The following is a 20,239-nucleotide window of genomic DNA, read 5'->3' as shown; positions in this document are numbered from 1 at the left end:
GTATATACTCACTGTTCATGAAATTTATGTCTTAGGAAAACAAGGCGAGAGTAACAACTCATCTGGAGATAAACCATCCAGGTCTAACTGCATACCCCAGGCTTAGTGCTTGGGTTGCTTTCCACCTGGCAGGGTGGAAACAACTGTTCTCTCTTTGGCCGCCAGGTGGCAGTTGGCTTATGGCCGAGAAGTCTCAAGAGGTCAGTTAAACAGGCTTCCCAGTCAAATTCATCCACCACTTGGCCATCCGTGTGTCTAACTTTGGTGGGTGTGCCAGCGTACACATCAAACTTCTGTGAGTTTGTTTGTGACATGGAACTGCTTTTTGTGGATTCTCTTTCCATTTCCCCTAGGCCTACAGGATGTATTTCTTGCAGATTGTATCCTTCTTCAGTTAGAGGACCCCAAAATGCACAGCGTACCTCCCAGAGTTTGTCCCACGATCACAGACTACTTACATTTGTTAGGAGTCTTGAGGTGGATGCCAACTGATCAGAGATATCTGGGGACTTCTTCAATATGGTAACCACAGACAGTAGTCTTCCTTCCATAGTTAATCTGCTGCTGTCTGCACGTTGGCGGGCACCGTGTCTGGAAACTCCTTTGAATCAGAATTTCCCAGTGTTGATCTTCTCTCTCATACAAAGCCATCTGTGAGTTTTCTCTTATACCCTTTAGTTTCTGTGTTAACTCTGGATCCCATTTCATCTTCAACTGGACTTGCATGCTCTGAACATCCAGAATGGGGCTTAGGTGCTTCAGTGGTAAAGCTCTCCTTGCTGTCGCCAGGCTTCCTGTGCCTGTCATCTGCTCTACATATCCATCCATGGCTCCATCTGTCAGGGGGCAAGGGGCTGGCACCCCGTCACAATGGTTCCCATACCTGGGTGCGCTTCTCAGCTGGCAGGAATGGGATTTTCTCAAGCCCCTTTCCCTGGGCTTCTGGTGAGGGCAGGCACACCTTGCTTCTGCTAGGTGAGTGGAGGGGGACTCACAGCAGAGAACTTTTCCTGAAATCCTCTAATTTCCCAACTCCTGACCCATTTATATCTTTGATGTGTGTGAGAGAAGAGTTTTAAAATACTTTGCATTTCTTCCCCCTAAATCGTGCATAGTGGCCTTAGACTTCACTTTGGAATGTGCCATCTAATACCTGAGTTTGCAGATGACATGATATCTACGTAGATGACCCCCAAAAACTCCACCAAAAAACTTGTAGATTTAATATCCAAATTCAGAAGAGTAGCTGGATACAAAGTCAACACTCAAAAGTCAATAGCATCCCTGTACACAAGCAACAAACTCACAAAGAGAGAAATTAGGGAAAGCACACCTTTCACGGTAACATCAAAAAATATGAAATACTTAGGAATCAATCTAATAAAGGATATAAAAGATCTGTACAGTGAGAATTGCAGTACTTTAAAAAAGGAGATTGAAGAGCATATCAGAAAATTGAAAGATATTCCTTGCTCTTAAATAGGAAGAACTAACATAGTGCAAATGGCCATACTCCCAAAACTGCTGTACAGATTTAATGCAATCCCAATAAAAATACCATTAACATACCTCACAGATCTAGAGAAAACATTCCTAAAATTCATGTGGAATCAGAAAAGACCTGGAATAGCAAAAGCAACTCTGGGCAACAAAGGCAAGTCAGGGGTCATCACAATCCCAGACCTGAAATTATACTAGAAAGCCAGTATGGTAAAATCAGCATGGTAGTGGCAAAAAACCGGATACAAGGATCAGTGAAACAACAGAAGATGCACTCGCATACTCAAACACACTCAGCTACCTTATCTTTGACAAAGGATCCAAACATTTTCACTGGAAGAAAGATAGCCTCTTTAATAAATGGTGCTGGAAAAACAGGCTTTCCACATGCCAAAGACTAAAACTAACTAAACCCATGTCTATCACCATGCACTAAAGTCAAAGTGAATCAAAGATCAAAATATTAAAATAGAAACACTAAATTTGCAGGAAGAGGAATTAGGCAGAAATCTCAAAGACATAGGGGTAGGCAGAGACTTAATGAACAAAACACAGACTGCAAGGGAAATATTACAAATAATCAACAAATGGGATCTCACCTTATTAAAACTTTTGCACAACAAAAGAAATCACCAACAGAGTGAAAGGACAACTGATAAAATGGAAAAATATCATAGCGAGTTGTCTTACAGACAAAGGACTTCTATCTAAATGTGAACAACTGAAAAAATCAGACCCCCCCCCCAAATTCAAAGACTCAATCCAAAAATGGGCATCTGAGATGGATATACACTACTCAGATGAATAAATACAAATGGAAAATAAACACATGGAAAAATTTTCAACATCATTGGTTATTTGAGAGATGCAAATTAAAACAACACTGAGATTCCATCTCATCCCAGCAAGAATGATTATCATCAAAAAATCAACCAATAACACATGCTGAAGGGGCTGTGGGGAAAAAGGAACCCTTCTCCACTATTGCTGGGAATGTAGACTGGGGCAATCACTGTGGAAATCAGTGTAGAGAACTCTTTAAAAACTAGGATTATAGGTCCCATTTGAATCAGCTCTTCCTCTTCTGGGCATCTTCCAGAGGAATCAAAAGCATCATATTGCAGATATATACATGCACCCATATTTATAGCAGCACAATTTATAATAATTGAATCTTGGAAACAGCCAAGATGCCTACCTACTAAGGAATGGATAAAAAAAGTTGTGTTTTGTTTTTTTTTTTTCTATACAATGGAGTACTACTAAACTATAAAGAAGGATAAACTGGAGTCTTTTATAGGTAAGTGGGTTCAATTTGAGACTATACTCCTAAGTGAAATAATCAGACCCATATATGTAAACATTGCATTGTCTCACTAGTGTGAGAAACTGAACAAGAAAGAGGATCAAAAATGCACAATAGATATTGTGAATTGGGAAGCAACTGTTCAAAAGAAAAGGTAAACTGTGATGGGGGAAATGGGAAAGGAAGAAAGGGAAAAAGACAAAAATATATGTATACATTAGATAGTTAAGAGAGTTATGCAGCTAGTTTCTCTTAGTTCTTTGAAAAGAATGTTTTCTGCTAATATTGCTTAGAGAAGATATCATGCTTATATCTTGTACACTGATTAATTACTATGAAGACAACAATACACAGTGTATCAACTATTGTAACCGTCCTACTAACCTGTTTTGAAACTGGGCTTCATTGTTTATTTTTTTCTCTATAAAGTAAAAAAAAATAATAGTTATAGATCAAAAAAATTTGGGGATCTCAACTCAACACTAGGCATAAACGGCTCTATATTAAGATTTTGTTTGTATATGAACCTACATCCAACCGACCAAATAAACATGATTCAGCTGTCATAACCTAGTTGGTCAAATAAAACTCTTTATTCAGTTAATAAAGGACTCTAATCATGAAGCCAATCTTTCTAAAACCCAGGTCTCTTCATTGTGTAGCCCCAAATTGATTCAAGCTTAGTCTGTACTTTGAAGGAGTTTATAATTTTGTTTTGCAAATTGGTTTTATAATGAAATTTCTGGACACGAGAAGGCATGTAAAGTTGAACATCATGCGTTTCCCCAAAAGTACCGGTGTAAGTAGTACTTGCTATTAGTGATCACAAAGAGTTGATGGTAACTGCACAGAATTGCTGCATCTGGACGTGGACAAAGAGATCACCTGGAGCCTGCCGGCCTGCCGATGGGCATGTGATGGTCACGGCCCTGAGTCTGTTCTATTGATCTGGATGTTTTGGCTTTATCACATGTGTGGTGAGTCTGCGTGTACTGGGCCACAGTGTTACAGAGTTCCTGAAGGTTATCCGCATGAGAAATCCAGAGTGAGAAATGCTGAGAGACTGAGCCATTAGGACAGACAGGCCTGGGACTTAGGAGACATATGGCTTTCAAGGCATGCTAATCAGATCTTGTCTTTTCACCCTGCAATTCTTGAGAAATGGAGATTGTTCAATATATCAGATAGGAAAGAACACATGGTAAATCCATGTAAACCCGAATGACAGGTAAAATATTGCAAAGCTTTTATCTATGTGAAGATAGACAACAAGTTCAACTAATTTTATTAATTCATTTATTTTATTCCAATATGTTAGAGTACCAAATGTATGCCAGGCAGTAGGCTAGTAGCACAGAGGGATCTCAAAGTCTAGTGAGAAACCCAACACGAAAGCAGAATGTTTAATTCAAAGGGACATGGTCTGTAATGGGCAGGCTGTCTACCTCCTCCTTATGGGAAAATTAAATCTGCTGGGTTCATTTTAGATCCATGTTTTTGTAATAGGAAGGCGTATTTTTTTTTTAAATAGTAGGGGAATAGGATGTTGTTTTTAATGATAGACTATTTGCTGAATATGTTGGCACACACTAGTAATCCTAGCTACTCAGGAGACTGAGGCAGAGGAATTATGAGTTCAAGCCTAGGCTGAACAACTTAGTGAGAACCTGTGTTTTAAAAAGAAAAAAATCTGTAAATTTTTGGACTGGGCATGTAGCTCAGTGCTAAGACTGCTTGTCTAGCAATGTGTGAGGTCCTGGGTAAGATCCCCAGCACCACAGAACCAAACAAAACAAGTTTAATTTCATCTTTATTTATTTCTAACAAAATGTGATAGAGTATCTATAGCTATGGAAATGAGTCTTAGTATAAACTTGCCTTCAATATATATGCTGTGGATCCAGAAACTTTTAAATATGTAGTAGTTGGGTTTTGTCCTAATATAGAAACAATTATTTAGCTTCTTTTGCAAAAATGAAAAACTAGCTATAAATATAAAATCTCTTATATTCACAAAAAGTAAATCACAATCATTGCTTTTCTCTAATGGGGGTCCAGGAGGGTTTCCATAAATTTCAAATCCAGTGGTAACACTTACTGATGACATAAATAGAAAGACTAAAACTTACAGCTATGATGTTTGCTTTCCATTTTTTATTTTGTACATAAAGGAATTATAATTAGACTGTAGATACATTTGCATTTGAGTCCCAAGAATTTAAGTGTACATTAAAGCATCTTAAAACCTAATATTTGATGACCTGCTTCAAAATATTTCTTTTTAGTTTTGTAAAAGCCACAGTCCTTTTCTTGACATGACTACACTTTTGTCAACAATCTACGACTTATGCTGGAAGGTTGAAAATCTGATGATGGATATTTACTTGTATTGTACAATGTCCCAGTGGGAGCAATAGAAGGTGGTTGGTAATGGGTCTCAAAACACTGTAAAATCGTAAAAACTGAATCGCAACAATCCATTTCCCAAACCACACTGGACTTACAAGTGACTTTCTGTTCTCTGAGTGTATATAGCTAGCTTCGGGTGACGCTGTGCATGATTATTTTTTTCTCCCCAGGGAGACAATTTGGGGTTGTATGGAATTTCAATGATGTTGTGTTAAGCAAGAGGTCATTTTGCAAAGGTAGTGAGCAAGCATTAAAGTAGATTTACTTCATCTGTGATTTTTGAGCCATAGAACTGGAGTCATGGTTACAGTTTCTGTTACCTTTAATTCTTAGCTTGTGCTTCCAAAGGCCCAATGTTAACTACTGGGGAAAAGATCGTGCCAACCGTTAAGAAGAACTTACACCTCCTACATCATTGTACTTAGTCTTTGTAACAATTACTTCGGGTAGAATTTGTCTCCACTGTAAGATTCATCTTAAAGGCTTTACTTCATCCAAGTGATGCAAGCTCTAGGGCAGTGATGGTGAACCTTTTAGAGCTTTCAATGATGCAAACAGCCCGTTGCAGCATGGGTGCCATAGGTTCGCCACCCTGCCCTAGTTGATAAAGCTAATATTTCAGACCAAACTGTATGAACAATTGCTCAGCATCACTCATAGTAAAAACAAGTGCTAATTAAAATTACACAGAGACAATGTTTTGAAAGACATTAAAGAGTTCAAAGATCCACCATATTTGTGAGGATGTGGACGTTCAAATTGCACAGTCATTACAAGGACATTTGGCTACACCTACCAAAATTCAGATCAGCCATTTACTCCTGTGAGATTTGACTTTCTTGTAGATTTACTAATTTTAGTATGGTTGTTAATTGGAAAAGATTGGAGACATGCTTAATTGCCATCAGTAGGGAACTGGCAAAATAAATTACTATTTCTGCATGCAGTGCAACACTATATATTTTCAAAAGAAGGAAGAGGTTTATATCATGAAATGGGAAGATATCTAAAATATTTTGTCCATGAAAACAAAAAAATCGCAAATACAGGGTGTATGTTATTATTTGGGTTATGTAAAATGGATGTGAAATGTGTGTGTGTGTGTGTGTGTGTGTGTGTATGTTTTGGTCCATATGCATGGGATATCTCTAGGAAGAAACTTTTTAATACTGGTAATATTTGTTGTCCCTGGAGAAAGAAAATTAGTGGGTGGTGGGCAGAGGTGGGAAGGAATTTTCCTAAGGCTTTGGAAATATCTTTTGAAGTTTAAAATACAAACTGCATTATATGTTTGAAGAGAAATGAAATAAAATTTTTAAATGAAATGACATCTGTAGAGCATGTGATAGATGCTCAGTTATTAGCCATCATAACAGCGTTCCATCCCTTATGCTTCCCTTCCTTTCTCAGAGGAGCAAAATCAGAGAAATCAACTCTAGAAATGATGTGGCCAAACCATGAAACAAGTCTTCAAAGCGGGTGGTCACATGCATATTTCTGTAATTGAGGGGAGCACAGATCACAATAATCCTTGCCAGTAACCTGGCTTGCAAGCAGGTTTATGCAGTCTTGTTCCTTTTATTAACTTACTTCCCACCTATAGATTGGAATGCTAGGTGACAAAACTCAAGGGTATACACAGCACTGTTACCGCCAGGAGGCAGGCTGGGACTCAGAGGGTCACAGTTCAGAGTTTCTACTGAAATTCCTTCAAATGAAATGAAAAGGAGAGTCGAGGGTGGGATGTGATTGCTCAGCAGGTCAGACTTTTTCCCCAAATAGGAGGCATTTACAGGTCTGTTGCAGAGATAGGCAATATGTCCAGCCTGAAGTGCAAAGTGAATTAGGGCTGATTGGGAAACATTCATTGGTGTGAAGGCAGCATTTATTTTTAAGAATAAGTATGTGCAGATTGAGTGAGCAAGAGCTATATTTAACTCAATTGTTCTCACACCCATCCTGAAAAAGCAAAGTTATCATATCCAAAGGAGTCAAAGGTCTCATTCTGAAAGAGAAACTAACGGAAATGAAGCCATTAAACTTTTGGGTATTTTACACCAGCACTTAAAAAGGACTTTCATTGATTTTTATGTTATCTGTACGTAGCCTTGCATGGAGCAAAGGAATAATGTTCAGGATTTGGAAGCTCACATCTTCAGGGTTTTTGGGGCAAATCATCAGCTCCTCTGATCTGAGCATGGCGGATCATGTTCTGTGAAAGCCTTCGCTCTGTTTGTACTTCTTATATGTTGCTTGCTAATTGCTTAGGCAAGAATAAACTCCATTTCTGTGAGGATCAAAGGGACACATCCCTACAGAGACATGAAGAGCAGTTTATTTAGGCACTGTGGCAGCTGACAAAGGCATGGTTTGATACAGCTCATTCTAATTTTGAATTTACAACTTTTGAGAAAGAAAAGTGTGGAATATATTTTTTTTGGATAAATATCTCCTCCCAGACCCTATGCTTTTCCTATAAATCCTCCTACCAAACCTTCTACAAAAGAACAAAAAAATTCTTTTGCAATTCAAGTAGGGATTTTTTTTTAATTTAATAAGATTTCCCTTCTTAAACTTCAATACTTACATATGAGGTAGGCATGGCAATTCATTCAAGCAGAGATATTTTCCCACAAACTGCAAGCTGAACTTAATACCGTGAGCAAATAGAATGTGGGTGGCTGGGGGTGTAGGGAGTGGGGAAATTGTACAACTTGAATGCTGGCTCCTGGGCCTGCAGTGAGGCCTGGGGAGGCTGTGGTGAAGAGGATGTGCCACTGCCTGGCCTGCAGGAAAGGGAGATGGAGGGAGTTAAAGACACTGTGTAAGAGAGGGAATGCACAGTCAGGCCCCTTTTCCACTGTGAATTTTATTAGCAAGCTGGAGGTAATGGGGTGACCCATGCTGAACAGGAATGGCTTGAAAGGTGTCTGCGAGGAACCAGAGAAAGAAATAGATGTATAGTAAGAACAGGAAACTGGAAAGAAGGGCAGGCTGGAGAAAAAGAGAAAAAATGTGTGATTTGTACAGTTTAGCTGTTTATTAGTACTTGGTATAAAAGTTTGTGGAATTCTTTTTTTCATCTCGATTTATGGTTCAAAAGCTGCTGACAAGAGTCACTACATGTAATACCCCATGCAAGGATCAACCAACAGTTTGTCCTTAAATTCTAGTAACATGCTCATGTTATTCCCAGTAACCTTTCCGTTCTTTTATGATTTGTTATTCCCAGTAACCTTTCCGTTCTTTCATGAGGCTAATGATTTTCAGGAAGACAACACTTTTTGATCCTCTATGTCTCCCTTGCTCAGTGTGATAGCAAAATGGAAAGGAGCGTTAGCGTCTTTCAAATTAGAATCCCTTGGAAATTGAAATGTGTCAAATGAAATAAAATAATTAGTTTTGTTTTTGTTGTTTGGTTAAAGGTGTTATATTTGCAAATTTGTACAACTTAACAGATACAGGAAGGATTTAAATTTGTCCTGTAGCTAGAAAGTTCAATTCAAATTACATGATGTAAAAAGGAGACCTAAATGAGCTCTTCTCTGAGGAGCAATGACTGGAAGGTGGATTACTCATTTCTTCACGTTCTCCTGAGGGAAGTCATGTCTCTGAACACAAGTTGTTTCAATGTTTGTTAAAAACATTATATTCTCAAACCCTCTCCTCATTTCTTTACCAGGGATTTGAGAATCTGGAAGCAGTCTCATTGTGTTTTCCAAAGAGCTGGAGATGTTTTTTAAGACTATAGAAATAGGGCTGGGGATTTAGCTCAGCGGCAAAGCGCCTGCCTGGCAAGTGCAAGGTCGTGAGTTCGGTTCCTGGTACCGGAGAAAAACAAACAAACAAAAAAACAAAACAAAACAAAACAAAAAAGACTATAGAAATAGCTCACGAGCCACCTAATTATACCTTGATTTATGCTGAGCATGGGCCACACTAAAAGAACAATGCCATCTCTACACAGGGAGTGGAGGTTTGGGCTAGGAAGAATGATGTACTCTAAGTTTGGGGACCTAGACAATAGTCCAGGCCCTCGAGATCGTCTCCTTCACTTTTTCAGTTTCTTTATAAGTACAGTGAATAGTTTGGACACGAGAACCAGTAAAGCAACCATCAATTTTAATAGTCCATTATGGAATAAAAAATGTGGGTTGTTCTCAAAACTATGAATCTACTTCTGAATTTTCCTCCAAGCTTTGGTTCTAAATTTGAGGCATTATAGTCACCCCTTTGGGTTAAATCCTTGTGGAATTCAGTTAAAGCAAATACAACACCTGGAAAGGATTTTGATATTCATTATTCAAACAGTATTTGTTGGGGGCCAACTAAGCATCAGGTATTACAGTATTTGTTGGGGGCCAACTAAGCATCCACTAGAAAATGGACATATATTTTTGAAAAACACACTCCTGTGTGACCTTTGTGAATTTACAGGCCAGTAAGAGATACAGAGAGGTAGATAGAAAATCCAATTGTGATAAGAGCTAATGGGAGTGCTTATGGAGAGCTGTAGTTTGAATATCAACTCTAAAACTCATCCTGAAATGTAATAGTCATTGCAGCAGTGTTGAGAGAGTAGAACTTGACCAGTTCTGAGGGAGTAGACTTCTGGCAAAAAGGCTAATACAAAGACTTTTCTATCTCACCCCTGGGCTTCCTTACCATGTGAAGCTCTTCCATTGTGTTATAACACAGCAAGGAGGCCCTTCCCAGGTGTAGCCCTTTGATCTTGGAGTTCCAGACCCTAGAACCATAGCCCAATAGGCTTGCTTGCTTATGTGTTTATTTATGAGTGCAGTACATGTTTATTTATGTGGGGTTGGTACATGCAAATAACACCTCTTAATTCCTTTTTACATCCCCTTTCCTCCTCTCCCATCCCCCCATCTTTTGATCCCCTTTCCATTTGAGAAAGATCTGTTTCACCATTTCTTATTATCTATCTTTTATTTTGCTCATATAAGAGAAACCATGCCATATTTAAGCTTTTGCATCTGATTTATTTCACTTGACATTATGGCCTCAAGGTGCATCCATTTTCCTACAAATGACTCATTTCTTCATGGCAGAATAGTACTCCATTGTGTATAAATATCACGTTTTTTATCCATTCATCTGTTGTTGGACATATGTATATGAATTCCATTTGACTCTTCATTCCCCTTTTAGGTATCTACCTGAAACAGGTAAAGACATCATACTAAAGTGACACATACCTATCCATGTTTATAGCAGCACAATTCATAAAAGGTAATTCTTGGAAGCAGCCTATATGTCCATCACCAGATAAACTTTCGTTGTTCATAACACACATAATCTGTGGCATTCTGCTATTGCAGCAGGAAGAGACTGAGACAGGGAGATACAAGCATTCACAGAAGAGACACTCAACAGGAAATCAAGAAAGCGTCCTCTTGGCTCTGATATCTTTAGGAAGACATGAAGGATGAATAAGAATAAGTCACATGAAAAGGGATAGGCGGAAGTTGGTGGTCTTCAGAGAGAAGATGGTGGTCCAACTGATAATGAGGATAATGTTATGGTTTGGATTTTAGAGTCCCCTGAAGGCTCTTGTGTTGAAGACTTGGTTCCTGGTCCTGGTGCTGTTGGGAAGGGTGTGGTGGGACTAACTGGAGAAAGCTGGTAATGAGGACGTGCCTTTGAATGGAATACTGGGACCTATATCTTTTCCCCCTTTCTCAATTTCTAGGCCATGATGTGGCAAGGAAGTTTGCTCTACCATATGCTCTCTGCCATGATCTTTGGCTTTGTTTCAGGCCCAAAGTGATGAGGCCAACTGTCCATGGACTGAACCTCTGAGACCATGAGCCATAATACGTCTTTCCTCCTTTAGATTGATTTTCTCAAGTATTTTGTCATAGTGACAAAAAGTTGACTAACACAGATGAAGAAAGGGACCAGACTCACAAGAGGTCAAGGAGATAGAAATAACAATTTGTGACAGATAAAATATAAGCAATGAGAAGAATGGTCATGGGGCAGAACTATATTCTTTTGGCTTGTACAGTTACATGAACAGTAGTGCCATTTGCTGGGATAGGAAATGGAGAGGAGGAGCAGTTCTGGGGAAAATATACTAAATTGATTTTGGACAAGTTGAGCTTCAAGCAGCTAGTACATAGAAAGAATTGAAAAGTGTTGAATCAGTGAATGTGCAACTGACAGTATCTAATAGGTTAACTGGAAATGGGGCTCTCCTGGAAAGGATGGTGATTTTGTGTGGAGATTTCCACTCTGAAGTCTTCAATGTCCAGGTGAAACTTAAATCCTGGGAGTGGTTGTGGTCCTGCGGGCAAAGGAGTAAGGATCAGAGAAGAGGGTCCAGGGGCTGAAGGCAGAGGAGAGTGAAAGTCTGAGGGCTGGCAGAGGAAGAGGAGGCTGAAAGGAGCTGAGTAAGAAGGCTGTAAACACTGAGCCCCTTGTACATGAGCTTGGTGAGGGCTGAGATTTTTGTTTGGTTTATTTTGGGATCCCTGATATTGCCTGAATTGTGTCCCCATCAAATTTATATGGTGGCACAGTACATAGAAGCCCTCATCCCCAATATGACTTTGGCAATAGGTTCTCAAGAGGCAATTAAAATTAAATGAGGTCTAAGAGTAGGGTCCTACTCTATAAGGACAGGCCTTATTAGGAGGGGAAGCAATTTCTTTATTGCTTTCCCTCCTCTCCTCCTCCTGGCATATGAGGGTGTAGTGAGGAGGTGACCATAGTGAGAAGGTGACCACCTGCAGATCAAGAAGAGGCCTTTCCCCAGAGTCCAACCATGCTGCTACTCTGAGCTTGAATTTCTGGCCTAAATAGAGATGATTCAACTCCTTAGTCTGTGGTATTTTGTTAGGGCATCCTGAGCTGACTAAGGCAGTGCCCAACACTTCGAGAGGATCCTGGTAAATATAGGTAGTCAATATTTTTTGAATGAATGGGTCATACATTGGCGTGCTTGTAAACACGTTTCTCCCTCCACGTGGTATGAAGACAGTAGAGGTGTCTGGGAGAGGTGAGGAGCTCTTGCTAGCCTGGGGTCCTGGGTTCTTTTGGGGAATGCCAGTGGCCAGGGCTGTAAGAAAACAGAAAGGCCCACAAAGGTTCAAAACTCAGAAATCTCTCTCTTTCTCTCTCTCTCCCTGCCCCCGCTCTTTTTTTTAAAATCATTTGCTTAGGCTTGGCTCTGAAATTGTGGATAGTTTTTGGTAGATTACATGGTGTATGTGTGTGTGTGTGTGTGTGTGTGTGTGTGTGTGTAAAAATACTCTGTAACATTAGATACCACTATCTGAATCCAAGTGTATTTAGGCACAATCTGGATATTGCTCTCTACAGACAAATCATACCCTAAGCTGGCAATGAGATTCCTGAAGTAAACAACAGATAAAGGAAGGGAGAGGGACACAGTGTAACAATAACTGAAATAGTTGGGATTTTTGCATCACTCATGGCATTTATAGTGAACGTACTTTTGAATTTGTCTTCTACCCCATGCAACATAGGCAAGTGATATAAAAGCTTTCTAAAATATTTTTAGAAATATATTTCATAAGAAAATGTAAGAGGAGTACTACTAAATTCTATTAAACTGGCATGTTAAATCTGAATCACACGTTGATTCATAATAAAGAGTAGCCATTCTCTTTGGCAACCACGAATTCAAATTATCTTCAAGTCCTGAGTGGGAAGACAGAAAATGGCATCAGAGTCACAGCTCTTTAAGAGTAAGGGTCCTTGGCATATCCCATCTGGTTTACAAATCATGACTTTTTCCTTTGGAGGGCCAGTGGGTAAAAAAAGGCTGCTGACTTAGAAACATGGGAGAGAACACTGATTCTATTTGGCTTGTTAACATGTTCCTTGTAGGCTTAGGTAACCCGTGAACATGTTAAAAGCCTGTTACACTTTTAAAAAGCCCATGAGTAACAAAGTGTTAGTAAAGTTCTGTGACCACGAGGGGTCCCATCCCAGGAGAAGGCTGTAACTGAGAGGAGGACAGCTTGGTACCTTGATGCCAGGTAAGCCACAAGCCAAGCACCCAGCTGGTTGTGCCATTGGTTGGAAATGGTGCATATATGCTCCATTTCAGAAGAGATCACCTGAGCCAGATGGCAAAATAAATTGGTGGTAGCAGAAACCAGAACAGTGTTTGTCTGTAGAGGTTAGGTATTGACTAGCATGGGCATGGAAGGATTTTCTGCAGCAATGGAAATACTCCATAGCTTGACAGGCATACCCACCCATCCAAATTCATCAGACTGTATAGTTAGGAGACTTGAAATAAAAATCCAATGTTAGGTTAAAAAAAAAAGCCTAGGAGCTAATAAAAAACACATGAATGACCAAACTATCTTTACAATGAAAAGATACTTAAAAGGAAACACAAGTCTTATACTTTAGAGGAAGATGGATGATATCAAATACATGTTCAAAAATAAGCTCCCATGTACAGCATTTATAAACAGTATAGCAAAAATGTTCCACATCTCAGGCCATTAATGAAAGTTAAAACAATGCTGAGATTCCATCTTACTCCAGAAAGAATGGCTAATCATCAGGTAATCAAGTAATAACAAATGCTGGTGAGGCTGTGGGGAAAAGGAACCTTTCTACACTGTGTTGGTGGGAATTCTTCAAAAACTAAAACTAAAAATTCCATTTGAACCACCTGCTCTCCTTCTAGGTATCTTCCTGAAAGTGTTAAAGACATCATATTGCAGTGACACATGCCTACCCACATTTGTAGCAGCACAACTAACTCATAATAGCTAAATCTTGGAAGAGGGCATTATACCCATCATTAGAGGAGTGGATAAAGAAAATGTGGTGTTTATATGCAGTGGAGTACTGCTCTGCCATAAGAAGGACAAATCTGAGTCACTCATAGGGAAATGGATGGATCTTGAGTTCTAATGCTCAGGGAAATAAACTAGACAGACAAGCTTAATTACTGCATAGTTTCTCTTATATGAGAAACCCAAAGTATAAATAATTTAAAGAGCAACTTGAAAGCTATGTGATAGGAAACAGGGTGATAGATCTTTTGTAAATGGCAAGGGGACCTAGAGGTGGAGGGAGGATGGAGTGAGATGAAGAGAAGGAGAGGTGAAAAGAATTGAGATGGGTTATGTGCATGTGCTAATTCCCCACAATGAATGCAGTTATTATGTGTGCAAACATATACTAATAAGAATTTGGAAAAAATTAAAAAATCAGTACAGCTATCAGCTTCAGTGGCACTAAGCCTCATCTCAGAGTGAAAGAACCATGTCTAGTGATGTAAGCTATCATGAGGTATTTCCATTTTTTTTCCCCCATGTTGCTGTTGGAGGAATAATGTTTTTATAAATGTAAAAGGCTGTTAGTGGAGATAGAGAGGTTAATGTTTGGTCACAGTATTATCTGGTTAAGAACTGAAAATAAATACAGAGCTGTCTGGTGAATGATGTTGCCAAGAACTGCAGGCTTAGGCCTCGAGATGGTACCAATTTAAAATTTGACTTTATTCCCTCGCTCGCTGGGGAGATACAAAGATAACCTAGCAGCAATAGTTTTGAAAGTGATAGAACATCTCATGGAAAGTTGGCTTTGGAAATGGTTATCCAGACAGGTGGGATACTATTTTGTTCTTTGAATTATCTAGATGAGTAAATGAGCTAGTATTTTATGGCCTAACAATGATCAAGCACTGTTCTAAGGCACAGAAATCCCTAAATGCCTCTAGGCAGACCTTGTCCTCAGGAGCAGGAGAGCAGGATGCAGGGGTAAATGACTACTCCGTCAAAGGAGAATGTGGTAATGCCTGGGAATTACCACTGGAGCTCAGAGGAAGGGAATTCTCTTTCAAAAGGGAATAAGGGAATGAATGCATCAAGGATGTAGCGGCGTTGGGAGGGAATTAAAAAAGGAAGTGCTTTTCCTTGACAAGCTAGGAAAGTGGGGTTCTGGACAGCAAAAAAACTTTGGAGTTCCTGGAATATTGAGTTTTCATTTGGTCAGAGCAGAGGCTCCACAGTGGAAGTGCTAGACTAGAAAGGATAGTGGGATAGAGGGAGACTTGAATTCCTAGGGAAGCTGGATGTGGGTTAAAGATGGATCTAGGTTATGACCAATAGAGGCTGAAGCCTTGAAAAGCCAAGAAAATAAATTGGCAGCAGGGTCTGGGAGGAAGCCAGGGAGAGAAGAGGCAGAGAGGGCCTTAGGAGGCTAGTAGGGCAGGCAAGGTCATGAGGCCCTGAGAGGCGTGATAGAAATGCAGTGGAAAGGGACTGAGAAGCCGGGATGCCCAGGAACTCTTGATCAGGTATGGATGGCAGTGGAAGTCAGACCCCAAAGAAGATGGTGAGATTTTAATCTTGGTGATTGGAGAGATAATAAAGCTCAGGGCAAGAGAGAGAAGGAGGACCTATAGTTGAACAAGCCAGCAGGTCCTAGTAGGTAGCTAGAGAAGTGGATCTGGAGACACGTGGGTGATAGAGCTGGAGGAACAGGCCTCACCTTCCTTCACCTGGAGCACCGGTGAGTCCCAGCCAGTGGGACTGTGGTGCCCAGCATGAGAATGAAGAGCGAGGATGAGAGGGCTGTGCCCCAGACAGAGCTGTTTCCAGCAGCGCCAGAGGAAAATCGGCATCCTGTACCATGGTTTCCCGCCATTACCAAGCCTGGGGTGTAAAGCTGGTCAAAAAAGGTTTGAAAGCAATTACTGGAAAGAAAGTGGTCTAGAAAACTGTCTTATGGACATCTCGGCTTGTAAGTGCAAGTCTCTGGCATTCAGGGAAGGAATGTCAGGCCACAAGGAGAATGGTGAGCTTTTTATCTAGAATTTTAATTTCTCACAATCAACATCTCTGAGGAGATAGGTTTTTTATCCTTGCTATGTTGAAAGTGAATATTTTCAGATTTCTTGTCCTTTCTCTCTCCTTATTTCTTCTTTTCCTTTTTTCTTCCTTTCCCCATCCTTACTTCTCCTCTCTTTGCCTTCTTCCTTGAAAACTCTTGTTTTATTTTGCCCTGGTTTAGTGCACCGGTGTCCTTTGCTGACCTACAGGAGGAGCTACTGTCACCAGGATTCACCACTGTCACCAAAAAAAGATAACAATTTTGTTCCTCCCTCCCTCCTTTCCTCCTTTCATCCCTTCCTCCCTCCCTTCCTTCCTTCCTTCTTTCCTTTCCTTCTTTCCTTCCTTCCTTTGACCTTTCCTTTTCTTTCTTTATGCAGGGCTGGGGTTGGAACCCAGGGCCTTGTACATGCTAAGCAAATATTCTATGACTAAGTCATAACCTGGTCATCAATATTTATTTCTAGTCAATATTTATTATCATTGCCAATTGTGGTGGGAGCTCTTGTATGTTCTGATGCTACATTATCTTGGGTCTTTCAAAGCACAAAAAAGTGTATATTTGCATTATGACACCATTAACACTTTTTCAAACTTTCTACTTCTTTCTTCTACTGGTTTCAAAATCACCCATAAATCTCTTGGTAACTGCATAGGGTGCTAAAGCCAGAGACAGGACACTCCTGGCATTGTGATTAGAGTCATTTAATACTCAAGGTGGTGACTAATGTCTGGCAACAAAGGCTGCACTAGGCATCTTGTGTCCTGGGACCTTAGGAGACACGAAGAGTACTTTATCACTGTGTGGTCAAAGGAGAAGTTGAGGCCCAGGTGTGGATCTACTTGGGTGCCATCAAATTTGAGAAGCCTCTCCCTATAACCAATTTAAGGTAAAGGTAACCATCTCTGTCTTATCTTTATACACTAAGATTTAAATGATATATATTTCCACATGTTCACGGAAAGCAGTCAATGAGCTATTGGCGGAAAGGTCTGTGGGTTTGGTTAAGGAGGTGGAGGAGTATCACATTTCCACTGGAAACACATCCCTGGAATGCCAAAACATTTGTTCCAAAGTCTGATTTCCTTGTGCCACTAGAGGCATGGCAGTTGTGCGTCTGTTCCATCTGGGGGGTCAGGCCCTGCAAGACATTGGATCCTAGTGCATCTCAGAAGGCTTTTCTTGTGAAATTGTATTCTTTGGGAAAAACTACGCAGCACATTTTGTAAACTTGCTCTCCGTACACTCTTGACTGCTATTCTATTTTTGCTGCTTCCCCCTCTGCCTAGGATGGGGACAGAAAGCACAGGGCACTCTTCCAGCTGGCTCAACAGGTAGGGAGCACAGGCAGCTGGAGCATCTTCTCCCCAGTCGTGCTTACTCTAAGCGCCACACGGCAAGTCGCTCCTCTCTCCCCACTGCCATTCATCCAGCTCCCTGCAGCAGCAGCCCAGCTGCCGCGTCTGCCGGGAGGGGCTGCCAAGTGCCCTGCCTACTGGCTGCTTCCCGAGTCCTGCCATTCCACACACAAACATCCACACACGCTCTGCCTGGATCACACACCGAGCCACTCGAACATGCGAACGCATTCCTTCCTCCCGTCTCACTGTCTCGGACTTTGACTTCTACAAGCCCATGGAACATTTCTGGAACACGCTCTCGATCCAGCAGGGTAGGATTGTTTTGATTTCTCTCTTTGTAGCTTGAGCATTTTGAGAAAGCAACTCTCACCTTCCTGGCCAGTGTCTGTATTCTAGCGGGGAGATGAGGATGTGCTGTTTGCCACGGGGGGAGTGTGTGCGTTTCCTGTATCCTTTTTCTTTTAGGACTTGTAGGATTCTTTATATCATTTACATATAATTGGGCAGGCTCAGATTTTAAAGGAGCCCTGTGAAGTGTTTTTGCATGTGTTTTAAAAAGGCATTTGAAAATTGAAAGTGTGGTTTACAGTAACTAAATCATCTGTAAAAATATTGTTCTGGAAAGTAATGGTTGCTGGCCATAAAGAGGGACATCTGCGACTCACCTAATGTGTTTTTAACCCTTTCTTTGCCTCTAATCTATAGTTACCGATGTTAAACTCAATTTTGTCTTTATAGTAAATCAGGTTATCTGCATATCATCCAGAAATGATCTGTTTTTTAAGACTTAGACAACACATGTACTTATCAGTAAGTATTTTAAAATATTCGTGTTAGTAGCTGCAACCTTGGCATTTATGTATGCCATGAACATTTGGTGAGGTAGCCTTTTGGGCGTTTGGGATAGCAGTTAAAGTATTAGTGGCTGCAGCAGAGGTTTTTAGGCTGGAGCAAAGGAAGTTTATTAAAAATGATAAACTGTAAAATTTGGGTTATGATACATTTAACAGCCCTTTTGTCTCATTAATTAAAATCACTATTGGCTTTTAATTAAATTGTTTGAGTTCAAAACTTTTTTCCATTTCTTTTTCACTTGGATATTTGATGCTGCGTATCCTGCCTCAAGTGCACCTAGAAGGTCCACTTGTAGAACTAAAGAACTGGACTACAGAAATGCATTTGAAAATTTCCTGGTTAGGCAACGTGACATAATTTCCCAAGTTTTGGTTAAAGACCTGAGATTATGCATAAAAAAATTCATGTCATCTTCACTTTTCTAAAGGTTTCCTTGCATAACCTGTGGAAGGCATGAACACCCATGTGCGCCTAACCAAAGGTTTTTCTGAATCATCATTCACATGAGAATTTCTAAAGGAGCAAGTACAGAGCTGTAGTCCAACATAAACAGAGAAGTCAGGCTGGGAGAATCTCAGAAGGCTGTGGCTGGAGGGGACCACGTTGGCAGCCTTTTACAGATGAGGAAATCAAAGTCCGGCAGCGTTCTCCTGGTTGCAAAATGCATCTCTTAGTATGTGGGCATCTCGCCTTGTCACCCTTTCCCCCCAGATGCCGCCTATCAGTTCCTGCGGCTGCTAAATATAGCTGTCTGTGGCTGGCCGCGTGTGCAACCGCACACCCCATTCTATCTGCCGTATCTCAGTTACAGACGAGTCCTCCCCAGGGTCATTCTATGTACACACTACACATTTTAGACAACAAGGGGAGTGAATCAAGCAGGAAGAGAGACAAAGAGAGATAGATTGAAGCCTGGCATGGGCACACGAGGCAGCACACTAGAAAGAGCCGGCTCCTGGCTTAGTCTTCCGCGTCTGTTTAAAAGCCAGTTTTCCCGGGGCCACCTTTAGGAGATCCTCGTGCGCCCCCGCCCCCCTGCAGTGAAATTCAGCTTCCATCCAAGCAGCGACAAGTTAAGTTCAGGGAAGCGGCTCTTTGGGACCGCTCCAAAATGAGGGGTGACAGGAGTGATGTCTGAACCAATGTCTGTGCAAAGCAGCAGTCCCTGGCCGGCTTCCAGCACCTTTGTGATGCATATGAGCAGAGGAGACCGGTACTTAAAGTTGGAGCCCCGGAGCTGGCGGAGCGCACCCGCGCCGGGGCGGCACTTGTTGGAGTCTGGCCACCGGGCTCCACCAGACAGACAGACAGACAGACAGACCGCTCGGGCCGGGGCAGGGCCAGGGCTAGAGCCGGAGCTCGCGTGGCGGTGGCGGGGGACTCGCGCGCCGCCTCTCACCGCGGCTGTGCTCTTTTTCCAGGTGGCCCGCGGGCTGCTGCGCCCTCCGCCGCGCGCCGGGACGGCCTGCGCCTCGCCGCCCGACGCTGACCATGACCATGACCCTCCACACCAAAGCCTCGGGCATGGCCCTGCTGCACCAGATCCAGGCGAGCGAGCTGGAGCCCCTCGGCCGCCCGCAGCTCAAGATGCCGCTGGAGGAGCCGCAGGGCGAGGTGTTCCTGGACGGCGGCGGCAAGCCCGCGGTCTTCAACTACCCCGAGGGCGCCGCCTACGAGTTCAACGCCGCGGCCGCCGCCTCCGCGCCGGTGTACGGCCAGCCCGGCCTGGCCTACGGCCCCGGGTCCGAGGCGGCCGCGGCGTTCGGCCCCGGCGGCCTGGGGGGCTTCCCGCAGCTCAGCAGCGTGTCCCCGAGCCCGCTGATGCTGCTGCACCCGCCGCCGCAGCTCTCGCCCTTCCTGCACCCGCACGGCCAGCAGGTGCCCTTTTACCTGGAGAACGAGCCGGGCGGCTACGCAGCGCGCGAGCCCGGCGCCCCCGCCTTCTACAGGTACCGCC

At 41.9% G+C, this 20,239-nt stretch overlaps 1 protein-coding gene across 3 annotated transcripts in view; it reads left to right on the top strand.

Moving 5' to 3' along the window:
• Esr1 (estrogen receptor 1) overlaps positions 1-20,239 on the top strand; it is a 364,976-nt gene that overhangs the window by 78,967 nt on the left and 265,770 nt on the right. For 2 of the 3 annotated variants that reach the window (XM_013517315.1, XM_005390574.2), the window contains exon 2: positions 19,704-20,231. In XM_013517315.1, coding sequence (XP_013372769.1) covers positions 19,774-20,231 — 458 coding nt within the window. In that variant the 5' untranslated portion in view covers positions 19,704-19,773. Of the gene's footprint in view, positions 1-17,651; positions 17,739-19,703; positions 20,232-20,239 lie in introns of those variants that run through there. The other variant, XM_005390573.2, reaches the window with a different exon arrangement.

Source organism: Chinchilla lanigera, unplaced genomic scaffold (genome assembly GCF_000276665.1).
Source record: "Chinchilla lanigera isolate Chin_1 unplaced genomic scaffold, ChiLan1.0 scaffold00038, whole genome shotgun sequence".
Taxonomy (NCBI): domain Eukaryota; kingdom Metazoa; phylum Chordata; class Mammalia; order Rodentia; family Chinchillidae; genus Chinchilla; species Chinchilla lanigera.
This window is presented reverse-complemented; position numbering and strand designations above follow the sequence as displayed.